General features: G+C 43.5%; 1 protein-coding gene across 1 annotated transcript in view; it reads left to right on the top strand.

The window, feature by feature from the left end:
- Positions 1-15,932, top strand: part of PKN3 (protein kinase N3) — a 28,012-nt gene extending 12,080 nt beyond the window's left edge. The window contains exons 10-22 of the mRNA XM_050927126.1: positions 2,881-2,956; positions 4,412-4,601; positions 6,640-6,751; positions 7,668-7,744; positions 9,078-9,144; positions 9,829-9,920; positions 10,250-10,426; positions 10,516-10,578; positions 11,607-11,683; positions 12,365-12,507; positions 12,906-13,013; positions 13,619-13,699; positions 14,699-15,932. Of these exons, the coding sequence (XP_050783083.1) occupies positions 2,881-2,956; positions 4,412-4,601; positions 6,640-6,751; positions 7,668-7,744; positions 9,078-9,144; positions 9,829-9,920; positions 10,250-10,426; positions 10,516-10,578; positions 11,607-11,683; positions 12,365-12,507; positions 12,906-13,013; positions 13,619-13,699; positions 14,699-14,911 (1,476 nt within the window). The 3' untranslated portion in view covers positions 14,912-15,932. The remainder of the gene's footprint in view (positions 1-2,880; positions 2,957-4,411; positions 4,602-6,639; positions 6,752-7,667; positions 7,745-9,077; positions 9,145-9,828; positions 9,921-10,249; positions 10,427-10,515; positions 10,579-11,606; positions 11,684-12,364; positions 12,508-12,905; positions 13,014-13,618; positions 13,700-14,698) is intronic.
- Positions 15,933-16,015: the final 83 nt, after the last annotated feature.

The raw sequence follows: 16,015 nt of genomic DNA, 5'->3' as shown, positions 1-16,015 counted from the left end.
ATGATGCATTTGTTATTTACTAAATGATCTTTTTTTTTAACCTGTGTTTGTGTCAAGGTCTATGTAGATGGAAATTCAAATAAAATAAAAAATGCACAAAACAGCATTTAAAAATTATTAAATAAAACTACCTTAAATATGCTGGATACATTTAAACAAAGTTAATGAAAAAGTTAATCAAAACATGTTTTGCATTTAAAACTAACTGATTTATTAAACAAATAAAGTATTATCTGTAATTAATAAATTGAACTAATTGTTTCTTGTCACCATGTCCTTCAGGATTTCAGAAGGAATAGATTTCATCTTCCTGCACCTAATTTTGATTCATAGATTGAAAGAAGAAAACAAGGTTTCCAGCACTTTCAATTCCCATTGATCTCTTAACTTAGAATGAACTAGTCCATTAAACTGAACTAGTTGAGTAAACTGAAATAAAATATATTCTTTCTGCATCTGCTGAAAAAGCTGGTTTAGCACATCAACAAACACTGGTGAGAGGTACTTAGCGAGTGACTTTTCACCAGTTCAGTGATATAACTTTAAAACTTGGCAGCAAACATTTACTTCATAATATTATATGTTTTTATTTAATTTAAATTAATGTAATAAATTATAGTAAACTTAAGCCTTAACATAGATTGCCGTAATTTAAAATGTCATTCTAAATAGGTTTATTTAGAAAAATGCTTATTTAATTTAAATTTAAAAAATTGATTTAAAATAAAAATCTGATTAAAAAACAACAACAATCATTGATTATTACCCACCGTAAGAAGTGTTTTTTGTGGCTGATACAGTCTACACTCAGATGGTTGAAGACTAAAGCACCAACTGGAAACAAGTTCTGCTGCGGAGAACTCCTTCTTGGGTGCTGGCTGGTGACTCTTGCCCACATACTCAGGGTTTAGCTGATCGCCATATTTGGGGTCGGGAAGGAATTTTCCTCCAGGGCGGATTGGCAGGTGCCCTGGAGGTTTTTCGCCTTCCCCTGCAGCGTGGGGCACGGGTCGCTTGCTGGTGGTGTCTCTGCAGCTTGAGGTCTTCAAACCATTTTTGAGGATTTCAATAACTCGGTCCTGGGATAGGAGTTGTATAAAATTGGATGGGTGGGGTTCTGTGGCCTGCCTTGTGCAGGAGGTCAGACTAGATGATCAGATTGGTCCCTTCTGACCTATGAGTCTATGAGTCTATGAGTCTAAATACTTTAAAAAGATGAGTTTGTTTATAGCCAGGAGTGACCCTTAAAGGGCCCCACTGTAATTACCTGGTCACTACATAAAAAACACAGTCTTTGACTTGCTTTTGTTAGGAGTCATCAGCAACACTTTATGTTAAAGAGGGTGGCTTAATGTTTAGGTTTGAATTACCCAGACTGTCTGGAACCACAGGATCAAATCCTATCAGGTTGGGCTTACCTCTTCATCTTTTGAGATAATAAAAGGCTAGTCTACACTGGCAATGCTAAAGTACTGCTGTGGCAGAGCTTTGCTGGCAGAGAGCTCTCCCAGTGCTCTAAAAAACTCACCTTCACAAGGGACGTAACTACCAGCCTAGTGTGGCTCCCAGTGCTGGTGCCCTGTCTACACTGGCACTTTACAGCGCTGAAACTTGCTGCACTTAGGGGGGCTGTCTTTTCACACCCCTGACTCAGAAAGTTGCAGCTCTGTAAATTGCCAGTGTGGACAAGCCCAAAGTGCATGGCACTCAATTTGTTACGAGATCTTCCAGGTAATCCTTAAAAAACACAGTCCTGTCTCCTTTGCAGGAGACAAAAGATCCGAAGGCATCTTTCCTAAATTGGCGTCTGACCCAGTCTCCTTAGCCAAAATTTCCCCTCTTGTCACTCTTGTGTTGTGGAGTGACTGGCTGCTGCTTCCCACTTCAGAGGTAGCTGCATTTCAGCAGTGCTTTATGTATATAATTTGAAAAGTACACTGGCCTCAATTGGGATGGAAGACACCTTAGAAATGTTCTAAGTAGGGTCCCACCAAATTCACGGTCCATTTTGCTCAATTTTACGGTCATAGGATTTTTAAAATAGTAAATTTAATGATTTCAGCTATTTAAATCTCAAATTTCACAGTGTTGTAATTGTAGTGGTCTTGACCCAAAAAGGAGTTGTGGGGGGGAGGGGTCTGCTACCCTTACTTCTACCCTACCCTACCCTAGCAGTACTGCTCACCTTACTTCTGCGTGGCTGCTGGCAGTGGCACTGCCTTCAGAGTTGGGCAGCTGGAGAGCGGCAGCTGCTGGCCAGGAGCCCAGCTCTGAAGGCAGAGCTGCCACCAGCAGCAACATAGAAGTAAGGATGGTCTGGTATGGTATTGCCACCTTTACTTCTGCGCTGCTGCCTGCAGAGCTGGGCCCTCAGTCAGCAGCCGCCCGTCTCCGGCTGCCCAGCTCTGAAAGCAGTGCAGAAGTAAGGGTGGCAATACCGCAAGCCCCCTAAAATAACCTTGCGGCCCCACCCCCCACAACTCCCTTTTGAGTCAGGACCCCCAATTTGAGAAACGCTGGTCTCCCCCGTGAAATCTGTATTGTATAGGGTAAAAGCACACAGAAGACCAGATTTCATGGTCTGTGACATGTTTTTCATGGCTGTGAATTTGATAGGGCCCTAGTTATGAGCCAATCATTCTGCCTTTGTCAGATTCTCTGTACTTCATGTTAATGGATACTTCTCACTTTATTTTTTTTATTTTTTTTTAAACATAGCACCTGAGGGGAGTAGATAGTATAACTCAGTCTGGAGTCTGCCTGCATATGTGACTCCTAGTTTGCTGAATGGGTGTGAATGGTCTATTTGAGCAGAAGGCTAAGCATGTGTCCAGGAGGGAAGTGAACTGCCCTGTAGAGTCTCCTCTGCTTCCCTGGCAGGTGACCTTCTGTAACCCTGTGATTGAGAGACGGTCCAATCTACAGCGCCAGAAACGTATTTTCCCCAAACAGAAAGGTAACCAGCCTGTGAACTGACAGCCACTCCAGTTAGAGGCATGTATGGTTATGTGGTTGTCGATGCGAGGGATGCTGCAGCACCCCATGGCTTGAAGTGGTTTCCATTATATACATGGTTTACAGTTTGGTTCAATGGCTCTCAGCACCCCCACCATAAAAATTGTTCCAGCATCCCTCGTTTATGGTATACCTCTACCTCGATATAATGCTGTCCTTGAGAGCCAAAAGATCTTACCGTGTTATAGGTGAAACCGTGTTATACTGAACTTGCTTTGATGCACCGGAGTGTGCAGCCCCGCCCTCCACCCTGGAGTACTGCTTTACCGCGTTATATCCAAATTTGTGTTATATCGGGTGGCATTATATCAAGAGAGTGGTGTACTTTTTGGAATGCTTCTGGGTTAATGTATGTGTGTAGGTGAGATCTATTAGAGTGTGGCAATATCTCCACTCACTAGTGAAGTCATAGAAGCATGGCTGTAACACTGTTTACATCCATGCCTAACATGATTACAGTGTCAGGGACTATGATTAGTAGTTTTTGAACAGGACTGTTGCTAGTAGGATCCAAGCCTCAATCTATGTGTGTTCCTACCACCTGTAGGATGACCAGATACCAAGTGGGAAAAATTGGGATGGGGTGTGGAGGGTAATAGGTGCCTATGTAAGAAAAAGCCCCAAATATTAGGACTGTCCCTATAAAATCGGGACATCTAGTCACCCTAACCACCTGTGCTACCACTGATAAGTGGCAGTGGTGAGAGATTTCCTAGAAAATTTAGACAAAGCCATGTTGTCCAACAAGGCTTTAAAGCTGACACTTCAGCAAGATGAATGGGTTGGTGGGTGGCACAGCTCATGTGTTCTTTTTCTCCAGAGCTGGAGAGAGAGAGTGAGAATTTATATTCTGAAGGCTCTTTGCAATTGGAAAAGCTCTTTTTTAAAAAAAACAAAAACTTTGATTCTGCAGGAAACAGCAAAAATCATGGAAAGACCTTAAAAACTCATCCACAATTTATTTTCACAATTTTTCTGTTCTCAGGCTGAGAGACTTAAATTCAGCATGGAAGTGGGTGTGGAAGATGAGACTATAGTACCTTCACATTATCTTTTGGCCAAGATCTAGTAGAGTATCAGTTTAATATCTGCTACATCCTCTGTGTGAGGATTATACTTCACCATTGCAGGGGTCTGGACATGATGAAGTGGGAGGTCTTTTTTAGCTCCAGCTACTAGGACCTTATGAATATTTTTAATCGTTACTTACCTATGAGTCTGTCAGCTGTTCTGATTGTCTAGGAGATATAGTTATGGTGCCTTTTGGCCCTCCATTCCCAAACTGGGCCTCTTTTTGGGGTGAGCAAATGGCTGCCTCGATGAACTAAGTAGGGCAGTGGTTCATGTAGTGCTTGGCACGGTAATCTCAGTAACATTTGGGTTTCTCCTTCTCCAGGAAAGGAGTTTCTCCGAGCTTCTCAGATGAACATAAATATTGCTACCTGGGGTCGTCTAATGATGAGCATCCTCCCTCCATGTAGTTCCATGAGCACGCTAAGCCCCCCATTTCATACTCCCATTCATACAGACTTTACCTCTCCAGCACGGCTGCAAACTCAAACTGATTCAATGTCCATGTTGGGCAGGTAAGTCTTGTTCTAGTTAATGTTATTCGACAAACTGGAATGGGCACAAAATTAAAACTTGGTGAAACTCCACAGGGTGTTGAAAGACCTTCGTGTGAAAAATGTATGTAGGAAATTCAGCTTGGGCTATTAAGAAAAGCTAATACTGGCCAAGATGGTGTGAACTTTTATGGAGCATTCAGTATTGTAGGGCCACCTCTGATTTATTGTTGACCGTTGGATAGATTTCCAGAATCATGGTTCTTCTTTGAGTATATGCCTCTATGGGTGCGCCACCATAGGATATGCATGTGCCTGGGCACTCTCAATTGGAGATTTTAGCTAGCAGTGTCCAAAGGTCTGCATCTGCGCACTATGCCTCTGTATGTTCCTGTGCAGGGACATATAGGCACGTGTAAATCTGTTGCCACTGCAGTTCCTTTTCAACTGCCCTCAGCTCAAGATGGTTCAGAATGGCGTCCGCTGTGTTCTCAGACCCAGGGGGTCAGGTGGGCTTGCACTTGAGTGGCTAGCCTGAGCTGCCACCAGGGTCACAATGTTCACACTGCTATTTTTAGGCGCTAGCTCACGGTGAGCTTGCTCGAGTCTATCTACTTAGTGGAAATCACACCTCCCAGTTGCAGTCCTGACATGCTGTTAAGATTCCATCACACTGGCCATTGTTCAGTGTGGACCAGGCCCGCCGACAGCAGTTCTGGGCCCCAGGGTAGAATAGTCAATGGGCCCGAGCTGCTGCCGGCTGCGTTGCTGGTGCCCAGTGAGCTATCAGCACAGCCAGGGCTTCCACATGCCCACCTGGTTGCCTTCACCTCTGCCAGTACCACCCCACGTGCACCTAGGAGCCCTGTGGCCCACCTGGGCTATTTAAAAGGGCCTGGGATTCCCGGCCACTACCGCAGCAGTGGCAATGGCTGGGGGGCCCCAGACCATTTAAAGCCACCCAGGCGTCTGGGCAATTGCCCCCTTTTGCCCCCTCGCCCCCCCCCTCCCCGATCAGTGGGCCTGGTGTGGACCAATAATTTGGTGTCTCAATCTGGGGTCATAGTAGAAGGATCCAGTCTGAAGTGGTTGTTTTCCTGCAAAATCTGTGAGTGAACACAAACAGATGACTCTTTGTAAACAGGAATTGTGAGAGGCTCATGTGAGAAGGAGTGGGTAACAGATCTCCATCTAATAGTCTAAGGCCCACTCTCACTTTGCTAAATAAAATAATGGTTCATCAGCAATTACTCTCACATGTTTCCACTTATTTCTTATGATATTAGGCATGACATTGGGAAAGTGAATTTGGGAGTATGATGGGGGGGGGGGAAATAGGCAAGTGCTCAGCCTGCTTCAGTGCCTTTTCACCTAAAGTCAAAAGCTGCTTTAACTTTTATCAGTACTAAACTTAACTTTATTTGGTCAAATGCTAATTTATCCAGGCCCAAACTCAAATGTGGCACATGTTATTTTCATTATATACTATCTGAGTACTATACAGGGCCACAGTTTAACTGGTGCTGGTATAGATCATAACCTTCTTTCCTGTGGTTGCAAATAACCTAAGCACCAACTTGAATGTGTTCCAAAGCTTTGTATTTTAGCTTTTAGATTTGCTCCTCTAGAAGAGGATATTTTTCACTGGTCCACTAGCCCTTGTAAGAAGGAAGATCAACTTGGTTATTAAGCTAAACTACATTGCTGTGACATAGTAAAAAATAGATGTTTACTTTAAATTCTTCATCAGATGGCCGTTTTATTTATAGGCATTTCTATAGCTTTCATCACACATAATGTCAGAGTGCTAGGTATCCTGACATAAGTATAAACACCAGCAGCATAATAAAGGCTTATTTCCTTACCATTCATTTTAAAGACGCATGCTACCTGGTGATTTCTCACAGGCTTGAATCCCAGGTATGAATCAGGGAGTCTTACTATCCAGTGCATTTAGGATTAATTTAAACCTTGCTTGTGTAATTCTGGCACTGCACTAGTGTCCCCTGTATCGTATTCTATTCCACAGTGACCTCTTTAAAAATTTCTTCAAATGCAGTGACTATCCAGTGGTTAAACTGACATTTGGCGAGGAACCTCCCCCTAAGCCTCCACGCCTTTTTTTGACAGCCGATTCCAAAGAGGTTGCTCCATCTCCTGCAGACTCTCCGGTATGAATCTGGGTTGACAGATTTTTGTGTGTTGGTCAGGTTTCTTTAGTGGGTTGGGCCCTTTCCTCTCAAATCCAAGTTCTTTTTGACTTCTTATAACCCTCAGGAAATTAGTGATTCCTCCGGCAGATGTTGATTTAAGACTGGCTAATATCCAGGGATTTGGGGTCCAATTGGGTGACTGGGCCTTCAACTTTTGGTCACTCAGAAGTGGGACGGATGTGGATTCTAAGGGGAGGTGCTCCATCTCCCCAATCCTATAATTTGCTTTCCCTTGCAGAAACAAAGTGTCAGGCAGGTCACCTTGGGATTTCAGGCCAGAAGTGGGGAAGAAGTATCTGCATGGGGAAAGCAGGGACGCAGAGCTCGCAGGTGCTGTAAAACAGGAGGGCATATAAAGCTCTTCTCCTGGGTAAGCTGGATAGGAAGGAAGAGGGGATCTCATTCACTGTGAGGAAGGAGCAGTTGCTGGAGCAGAAGTAGAGGTGCAGGTTTTCAGTGCTGAAATAGTTCAATACCTGTGCCCTGACACATACCTTACTCTTCTACTTAGTGTGCACCCATAGATGAGTGCATTCTCTCTGGTCACCAGAGTTCTCTAGAATTGCACTGAGACATGTGAAGTGACTTTCTGGAAAAGTCATGGTTCATCCTAGACTTTTTCAAATGGGTACCCATGCTGGGAGCTGACTCCAAGTAGCCATAAACAATCTGTGTTTGTGTGCTCTGTGGGCCATATTCCACTCACAACAGAGACAATCCCTGTTTATATCACAAGAAGAACATTCTCTCTAGTCACTGGGTGACACAGATGGAGGCTTGGGTATGGGTTTTCCAGTCTGTTCTGATCTGATCCAGTGGGACTTTGCAAACACCATTCTACAGAACTGAATGTGGTGACTTTCTCTCCATTCAGTGTCTGAAGAGGCTACATGTGGAAGAGAAGACTCGCAGCTCTGCTGTAACAGAAACACCAGACTGGGCTTCTCAGAGGTAATTGTGGTCAGCATGGGGCTCTTCTGGACATAAGGAAAAGGGGATATTGAGCTGAAAATTTTGACCATCAGTCTTAAGTTCTGTTAAATAAGTATTATGATATCTTATTAGGAAATTAATTTCTCAGTAACAGACTTTTCATACTGTATTTATATAGTACAAGGAAAACTCTGCATATTACCTTATTTATACAGATGCCTGCATGGCATTATCTGTGTAATGACCCTTGATCATTACCCTATTAACAGGCTGTACAATACAATTGAGTGAATCTTTCTAGTAGAAGATAAAATAATTTAACTGCCCTCAAATGGCTTATCATTTTTAAGCATTTTAAATTCTCTAGAGCTTAAACATGTGAACTATTTAGATATACCTCTCTGAATACTAAGTAACATACTTCAAAAGCACCCCCAGTAGACCGCACCCCTTGTTTATTATATTAATGTAGTTGTTTGAGATAAATTAGTCTCCATTGCACGGGGGGCTTACATAAAACAATAAAATTGTTTGTAGAGTCTAATGCTGCTACTGGGCTGTATATAACAAGGATACAGACTAGAAAAATGCAACAAGAAAATGCTAGGTAAAAAACACAACAACAACAATATTGAACCATCAGGTACATAAAAATGCATGAATAACAAAATTAAACATTTAACTGATCAACAGCTTCAACTATTTCCTTATGTAGGGGTATTAACATATCAGTCCTTTCACCCTCACTTTGGAGGTTTGTAGTTGGTAGCAAGGACACAGTCAGACACATACATTGACTTACCTACCGTCTCTCTGGGAGGGACATTTGTGTCTTTCTGGGCTAGATTCTTAGTCCTTCAGTTCACTCACCAGAGGAGAGGGAAATCTCTGTTCCCAGCAAATGATGTTCCTAGACTAAGCCTTTTAATTGCCTTTTTATTTTTTCCCAAGAGATTCCAGAATCTACAGTTTTGGTTTCCTTGGTAACAGCATGTGGTCAGCATAATGTTTCATGGCATCTGTCCACTCAGCTACACATTTTGTTTTCCCCTTTTTGCCCTCCAACACCCACACTCTCCCCTCATCACTATCTATCCCTATTTAAGAACTAGAATCCTTCTCATCCTACCAGTACCCCAGACTTGGTCTCCTCCCATACCCCACCACTAACCTTTTGTTGTTCTGTTGTTCTGACACCACCTTCATATTTACATGGTCTTGTCCCACCAGCTACCCTCTAGCTTCCTTAAGCTTGGCTTCTTGCTGTGTAAACCTCCTTCCCTTTGGTATCCATTTCTGACCTTTGAGTTTACTGTCTTGTCCTATTAGTGCTTTCTGTGTTTGTCTGCAGGAAGAGGGCTGTTCAGCTTCAGGATTTTCACTGCATCGCCATGCTGGGACGAGGGCACTTTGGGAAGGTAGAGTGGGAATAAGGAGCTTCCTTGGAGGGAGTGGGTGCAAAGCTGGCCCCCTCTCATTTTCCACCTCTGCGTCTCATAGTTTGAGAGTGAAAATGTTCCAAAAGGAGAAGAGGCTCATTCAACTTTAAATGGAAAAATCAGCTCCTGCCCCACAAGGAAACAGCTGATATTCCTGTTAATAAGAGGGTCTTTTGGGTGTTTAGAGATTCCAAGGCTGGAGACAACCTTTAAGGGCTCAGGTTCCTCCACCTATCCTCTTTTCACGTGCCCTATGTAGTTCATATGCCTCTAGCTCCAGAGCCCATCAAGGTCACTCCTTTCATCATCCATAGGGGTCACTAGAGAACAGCATTAGGTGATCTTCCTCCCCAAAGACTGAGCTCACAACTTCTGGGTAGTTGGAGCACTGAGTGGCTATAAAATCATAGGACCAGCTTTGACACTCCAGATTTAAAAAATAGCATAATTTAAAATGAGTTCCATCTGGAGCTATTCACTGCAGAGCCTTCAGGAAAATAAAAAACCCTCCTTGAAGTTGCTTGGCCTTGGCTTTGACAATGACTCTCTGGAATGGACGGGAGCAATTTGTGTGCCGTGCCTGCTCGCTGTGTGGGTGGGCATCCAAATAGCCAGATGAAAGAATCTCAGAATGACTGGGGGTGCTGGATTATTGTCTTTCAGGTGCTGCTAGGTCAATACAAGGCAACAGGGAAGTTGTATGCTATCAAAGCCCTAAAGAAACAAGACATCATTAGCCGAGATGAGATTGATAGGTGAGTCTCTGACCAGAGGGAGCACTTCCACCAGAGAGTGTGAGATCACCTCTCTAATCATGTCAGTCTCAGCACTAATGTGGTAGTGGATCCCTCTTAAGCATCAGAGGGCTAGAATCATGACTTGCTCCTGGCATCTAGAAAAATAACATTTACCTGGGGGGAAGAGAATAAAACGGGGGTTTGGGAACTACATAAGATAAATGTCATCTTCCTTTTTTTGTTTCTATAACTCTGTGTAAAAATATCCCCCTCTGTACTTCCATCTCAAACATAGGCTTCTCTGCAGAGCTTTGGCCCTGACATTTTCTTTCTTTGAACCCTGACAGCTTGAACTGTGAGAAGCGAATCTTTGAAGTGATCAACTCCTTCAGCCACCCGTTCCTGGTGAACATGTTTGCATGTTTCCAGACGCCAGATCATGCATGTTTTGTGATGGAATACACCCCTGGTGGTGATCTCATGATGCGCATTCACTCTGATGTCTTTCCAGAACATGTGACGCAGTGAGTTAGCTTGTTTCAGGTTTCGAAGTACCACAGATGTTTGACTTGGTTCTCAAGTCTCTGTAGTGAAAACGCTTCCTTTTTCTCAGGTTTTACACAGCCTGCGTAGTGCTTGGACTCCAGTTCTTACATGAGAAGAAAATTATTTACAGGTAACATAACAGTAAAGTGTAAGAAGCCCAGCAACCCAAATATTAAATTGTTCATTTAGCCACATGTGCAGTTTGCAGCTCACTGCCATGCTGGGGTTTCTTTAGCACTCTGTCCAGCTAGCCAGCTCAGTGACATTTCACATTTCCCTCCCACTGCTCCTGCCATCACATTCAAGAGTTTAACTGGATCCTTTCCACGGTTGACTGGAATGAGTTGGCAGAAATACAACATATCCAAACCTGTGTCTGTATTGACCATACCAACTTACTGTTAACCATGCCCGGGAATGTTAAGAAACTCTCTGTCAGACATATTGCCAGTGACCCAGCCACCCTGAAGCAGCGATGAACTTGGGGGAGGTAACGTATGTCCTCTTTCCAGGGGCATCCTGGCAATGGGGCCTGCGATTAGCAGGATACATCCTTTGATAGTACAAGCCTCTCCTTCCACAGAGCCATTTCCAGATGCAATTAGGAAAATAAATTAATAAATATAATAGTCTGTGAAGAGCATCCTCTAAGGTAATATAGTATTTGAGAAAATGCAATCTCTATTCATTGTTCATTCTACTTCCCTCTTCCTAACAGCTGGTGTTATGCCATAGGCACCGACTCGGGGGGTGTTCCGGGGCTGGAGCACCCACAGGGGAAAAAATGGTTGGTGTTGAGAACCCGCTGGCAGCCCCCCATCAGCTCCCCCACATCCCTCCTAGTGCCTCCTGCCTGCCAGTGGGCCCTGCAGATCAGTGCCCGCCCCTCTTGCCTCCTGCCTGCCATGAACAGCTGTTTTGCGGTGGGCAGGAGGCTGGGAAAGATGGGGGAGGAGTGAGGATGTGGAGTGCTTGGGGGAGGGGGCGGAACTGGGTGAGAAGAGGTGTGGTGGGGCCTTGGGGGAAGGGGTGGAGTGGGGGCAGGGCCTGGGACAAAGCTAGGGGTCGAGCATCCCCTGGCACTTTGGAAAGTTGGTGCCTGTGGGTTATGCCAACTCCCAAACTTCACCCCCCATTCTCTTCCTTCTGTGTCTGCAGGGACCTGAAGTTAGATAACTTACTCTTAGATGCTGAGGGCTTTGTGAAGATTGCAGATTTTGGGCTGTGTAAGGAAGGTGAGCAACTTTGATGGTACCAAGATTGAGCCTTCACCCTTGCTGGAGAAACTGCGCATCTAGGGTTTGGTAACATGTTCACAAGCACAACTAGTGGAATTGCTGTGCTAACACAATTGTGTTCATCCCACTTAAAAAAATCCTTCCTATCTGACCACTATGAAGTTGGGAGCAGTTCCTGTTCCTTCTCTCTAGGATAACTTATAAAGGGGTTTATAATGCATTTGACTATTCAGAGGACCCAGGATGCAGCATTGTACAGGCTTGTTTTCCGTGTCCTTGCTATGTCATTATATGATAATTGTGGCTGCAGGAAGTTTCTTTGCGTTGTTGTTTAAATAAACAGTGTCTTTACATTCCTTTTTTGCACCTCAGCTTAGAAACACTAAAAAGACAAGCTGCTAGAGTACTTAGTGAAGATTCCATGCTTCCTCAAGGGTTCATGGACATGGGTGGGCAAGTGTCCTGCAAGATCAGAGGCAGATCCCCCTTGGAGTAATGTATTAATGCCAGTTCTCCTCATTGCCCACCTGTCTCTATCCTCAGCCATGTTGTCCATCATCCAGTATCACCGTCCCTGCTGTCATCGCCTACATTGCCTGTTATGCTTCCAGAAAATGTGGTGATGCATAACCAATTGGGAATGTGTATGGTGTGTTCATAAAGGCATTTTCTCCACAGGGATGGGTTTTGGGGACCGCACTAACACTTTTTGTGGCACCCCTGAATTTCTGGCTCCGGAAGTCCTGACAGACACCTCATACACGCGGGTAGTGGACTGGTGGGGGCTTGGTGTGCTCATTTTCGAGATGCTTGTCGGTGAGGTGAGACCATTTTCCTCTGGGGAAAGGGAGAGGTGGGCTTCACCACATGACATGAGTGGTCACGGAATGGGTGCACCTAACTGCTCTTCATTTATTTCATTAAAATAATTTAAGTGAATAAAAGTACATCTTTGGGTTCCCCCGGCATTAAAAGTGTGATTCCTATCATTGTTTTTATGGTAATTTTGAAACCAGCTCTAGCAGCCTAACATTCCTAATTCTGTTCTCTCCAATAAGGATCCTTAGTATTTATATCACATTTTCCTCATTCATAGCACTTGCCAAACCCTACCTAATCCTTCCAAAACTCCAAAGTATTTTCATCCCATCTTACAGTGTGATAAATGAACAGTAGGATACAGATACTATGTATGTCAAATAATATGTCTCCACTGCAGTCTCCCTTCCCCGGAGATAATGAAGAGGAGGTCTTTGACAGCATTGTCAATGAAGAGGTCCGCTATCCGCGATTCCTTTCTTCTGAGGTACTTCCCATGCTCCGCAAGGTACTGCAATGGGATCTCCTTGGTTTTACTCAGGCCTCAGCATAAGTAGAGTCAGAGAGACATTTTTCTAACTAGATGGCATTTCCTGTGTGTGTGTGTGTGCACATGTGCGCACTTCCAGAGGTGTCCACATATTCTACGGGGAACCCTTAAAGTCTACACACACACACTTGCACTCTCTTCTCTCTTAATTTCTCATCCTTGACACATCCATACACACATGCCACTTGTATAGCCATTGAGGATTAAGCAGGGTTCCTATTGGAGTCTATCCTGCCAATTCTGAAATGGACAGATGTTAACTCTAGGGTAGGGATGTCAGATTTATTCTGTGGATAGGGCTGAATTCTGTTTTTAATTATCAGTGGATCAGCATATATAGTTAAGGCTGTATGCTACTTAGAGTCCACAGTAGATGACCCACTGATATAAATGGATGGCTTACAATGGACTAAACTTTTGTTTAGTGCTGACTGGTTATGGTCCTGCCATGAAGGGAGCAAGTGAAAGAGATTGGATGGTTGCTGCTCTGTTTTCTCTCTAGAATATTGTTCATGTCCCTCCTTGTTCCATGTGTTGAATTTGTCTACTGGTCTTTCCTGCAGCTTCTCCAGAAATGTCCAGAACGTCGCCTTGGAGCAGGAGAGAGAGACGCAGAGGAGATTAAAACCCAGCCCTTTTTCAAGGTAAGAGCTCAGACCCCTGTGCACCTCTGTGCTCATATGTCTGAGCTGCAGAAGAGCTATTTGCTTTCTGTTGCTATAGAGGCAAACTTGCCTGTTTCTTTTGGTCAAAAATGAGACTCTCAACAGCAGCTTCTCTGACACGTGGTCCCTAAAGCCAAATATTTAACAAGTCACTTTCAGAACCTCCTGATCAAAGACTGTTTTCTGGTACCATTAGGCTTCCAAGCACAGGATCTTTATTTCAATATATGCAGCTCCAAACTGAGTCTTAAATGTCCCTCACCTCTTAATTTCAGGCATCCAATCAAACATCTCCCCTATAACATGGGAATTCTCTTGCTGTGGTATACAGATGCAGGTGCCATCATACAGATTATTTGGCAATCACCATCTCTGAATTCAGGAGGAAGGGCTGAGTAGTTAAAATATAAAACTTGAACTGTCAGTGTGTTCACAGAGGAATATGAACGCTGAATTGCTTAGGGTGGAGAGGATGCTATAATCTATATATAGTGAAGGAAGGCCACTGAGGCACTAACGCTTTGAATACTGAAACCAATTGTATAAAACAGTTGGGATTTATCAATGTCCAGGATTATCCTCCCATAAATGCTAATATTTGTAAAGAGCTACGCCAGGCCCTATAGCAATGAAAACACTCCTTTGGGTAGCCCCTACACCGAGAACTGCTTAATAGTCTCCTGACAAGAGCTTATGGTTCTAGTTTAGTTTTGTCTCTGCTGAATAACAGTCTGAGCTGTAGCTTTGTTTCTTGGCTGGCATTCTGAAGAAAGACTCTGGTTTAGGAGTGATCTCTCTTCTGTGGTACTCCTCATTTTGGTTATCTTGGCACTTCTGTTTTCTAGCCTTGCAGAAATCATGCTGCAGCTGATCTGGAAGTGGGGGAGGATACATAACTACTATTTCCTACCTACTATCTCACAATTTGTTGGTCTGTTCTTAGTGCCAATCTGGTTTTGTAATTTCCTCTATTTACAGGAGATTGACTGGGATGCCTTGTTTGCCAGAGCACTGAAGCCCCCTTTTGTGCCTTTCTTAAGAGCTCCCACTGACATTAGCAACTTTGATGAAGAGTTTACCTCCCAGAAGCCAATCCTGACTCCTCCAGATGAACTCCCTGTCCTGACCCCTGAGGAACAGGCTGCCTTTAAGGACTTTGACTTTGTCTCCAGACACCTTCTGGAAGTCTGATTGCTGTGGTGTAAGGAGCCCATGCAGACCACTACTACCCTGAGAAATCCTAGAGAGGAACTTGCCACTGACTATTAGAAGGTCAAATTAATAACAGGCAAAGATTATTCATAGGTCTGGTAGTATTAAGGATTGTAGAAAGCAGACTGTTCTGCAAGCTGTTTGCTCTATTGCATTGTTCAGTGTGTGCACATGCTAGTAGGGACAGTACTGGATGTGACATTTAAGAAGGTTCATGCTTGCCGGCTGTACTCTGATGCCATCATTGGATAGTTGTGGGCACTCACTATTTAAACTGGATTTCATTTAACAATGTATCTAAATGAAATAGAACCTTCCCAAACAAACTCTACCTCTGCAGCAGGGCCTTGCAAGCTGCCTAGCTTTCTCAGCACTGGATGATCAGTGGCAGAAGAACTGGCACTTCCCACCTATTTTCTAAGATAAGAAATGTGGCACTATTTCTCCTTTGTAAAGGATTTGGGCCCAGTTGTGTTCATTGTTGGGGTGGGGTGTAGTTTAATAAAACCAGAACCATGAAGGTTGAGTTTGGAAACTGCCCAGATGTTACAAGCTGAGATCTGAGCCTTGCTTTGTAAAAGAAATGAGATTTCTACTCTCCTGCTAAATCTTAATTCTTGTCTTTAATAAGAAATTATTTAAAACCCTACAAACTTTGCACATATTGTTTATTGTAAATAAGAGACTCTCCCTTCTGATTAAACTTTGCCTTTCATCTCCCTGGCTTGTTAGAACATATCAGGAGCTGGGAGAACACAGATCTTCTGCTTAACAGAAAGTTCTTTATCTCTGTACATGTAATGTTAATACTATTTCCCTTTCCTTCTTCCTTTCATAAGAGTCTCTTGTCACTCCAACTGCTTGGATCTGTCCCCTCTGTATGTGTTATCTTTATTGGGGCCAGGTATGTCACTTGAATGATTGCACTGAGGCTATTTCTCCAGTTTTTTTTTTTACCTTACTATGTATATGCTGTATTTTTCTCAGATAATATAAAATATTGTGGATGTTTATATTGGAAAAATCAATAAATATTATGAAACAACTTGGGCTAGAAAACAGCCTAAATATAGAATAATTTGT

This window comes from Gopherus flavomarginatus, chromosome 17 (genome assembly GCF_025201925.1).
Source record: "Gopherus flavomarginatus isolate rGopFla2 chromosome 17, rGopFla2.mat.asm, whole genome shotgun sequence".
NCBI classification, from domain to species: domain Eukaryota; kingdom Metazoa; phylum Chordata; order Testudines; family Testudinidae; genus Gopherus; species Gopherus flavomarginatus.
This window is presented reverse-complemented; position numbering and strand designations above follow the sequence as displayed.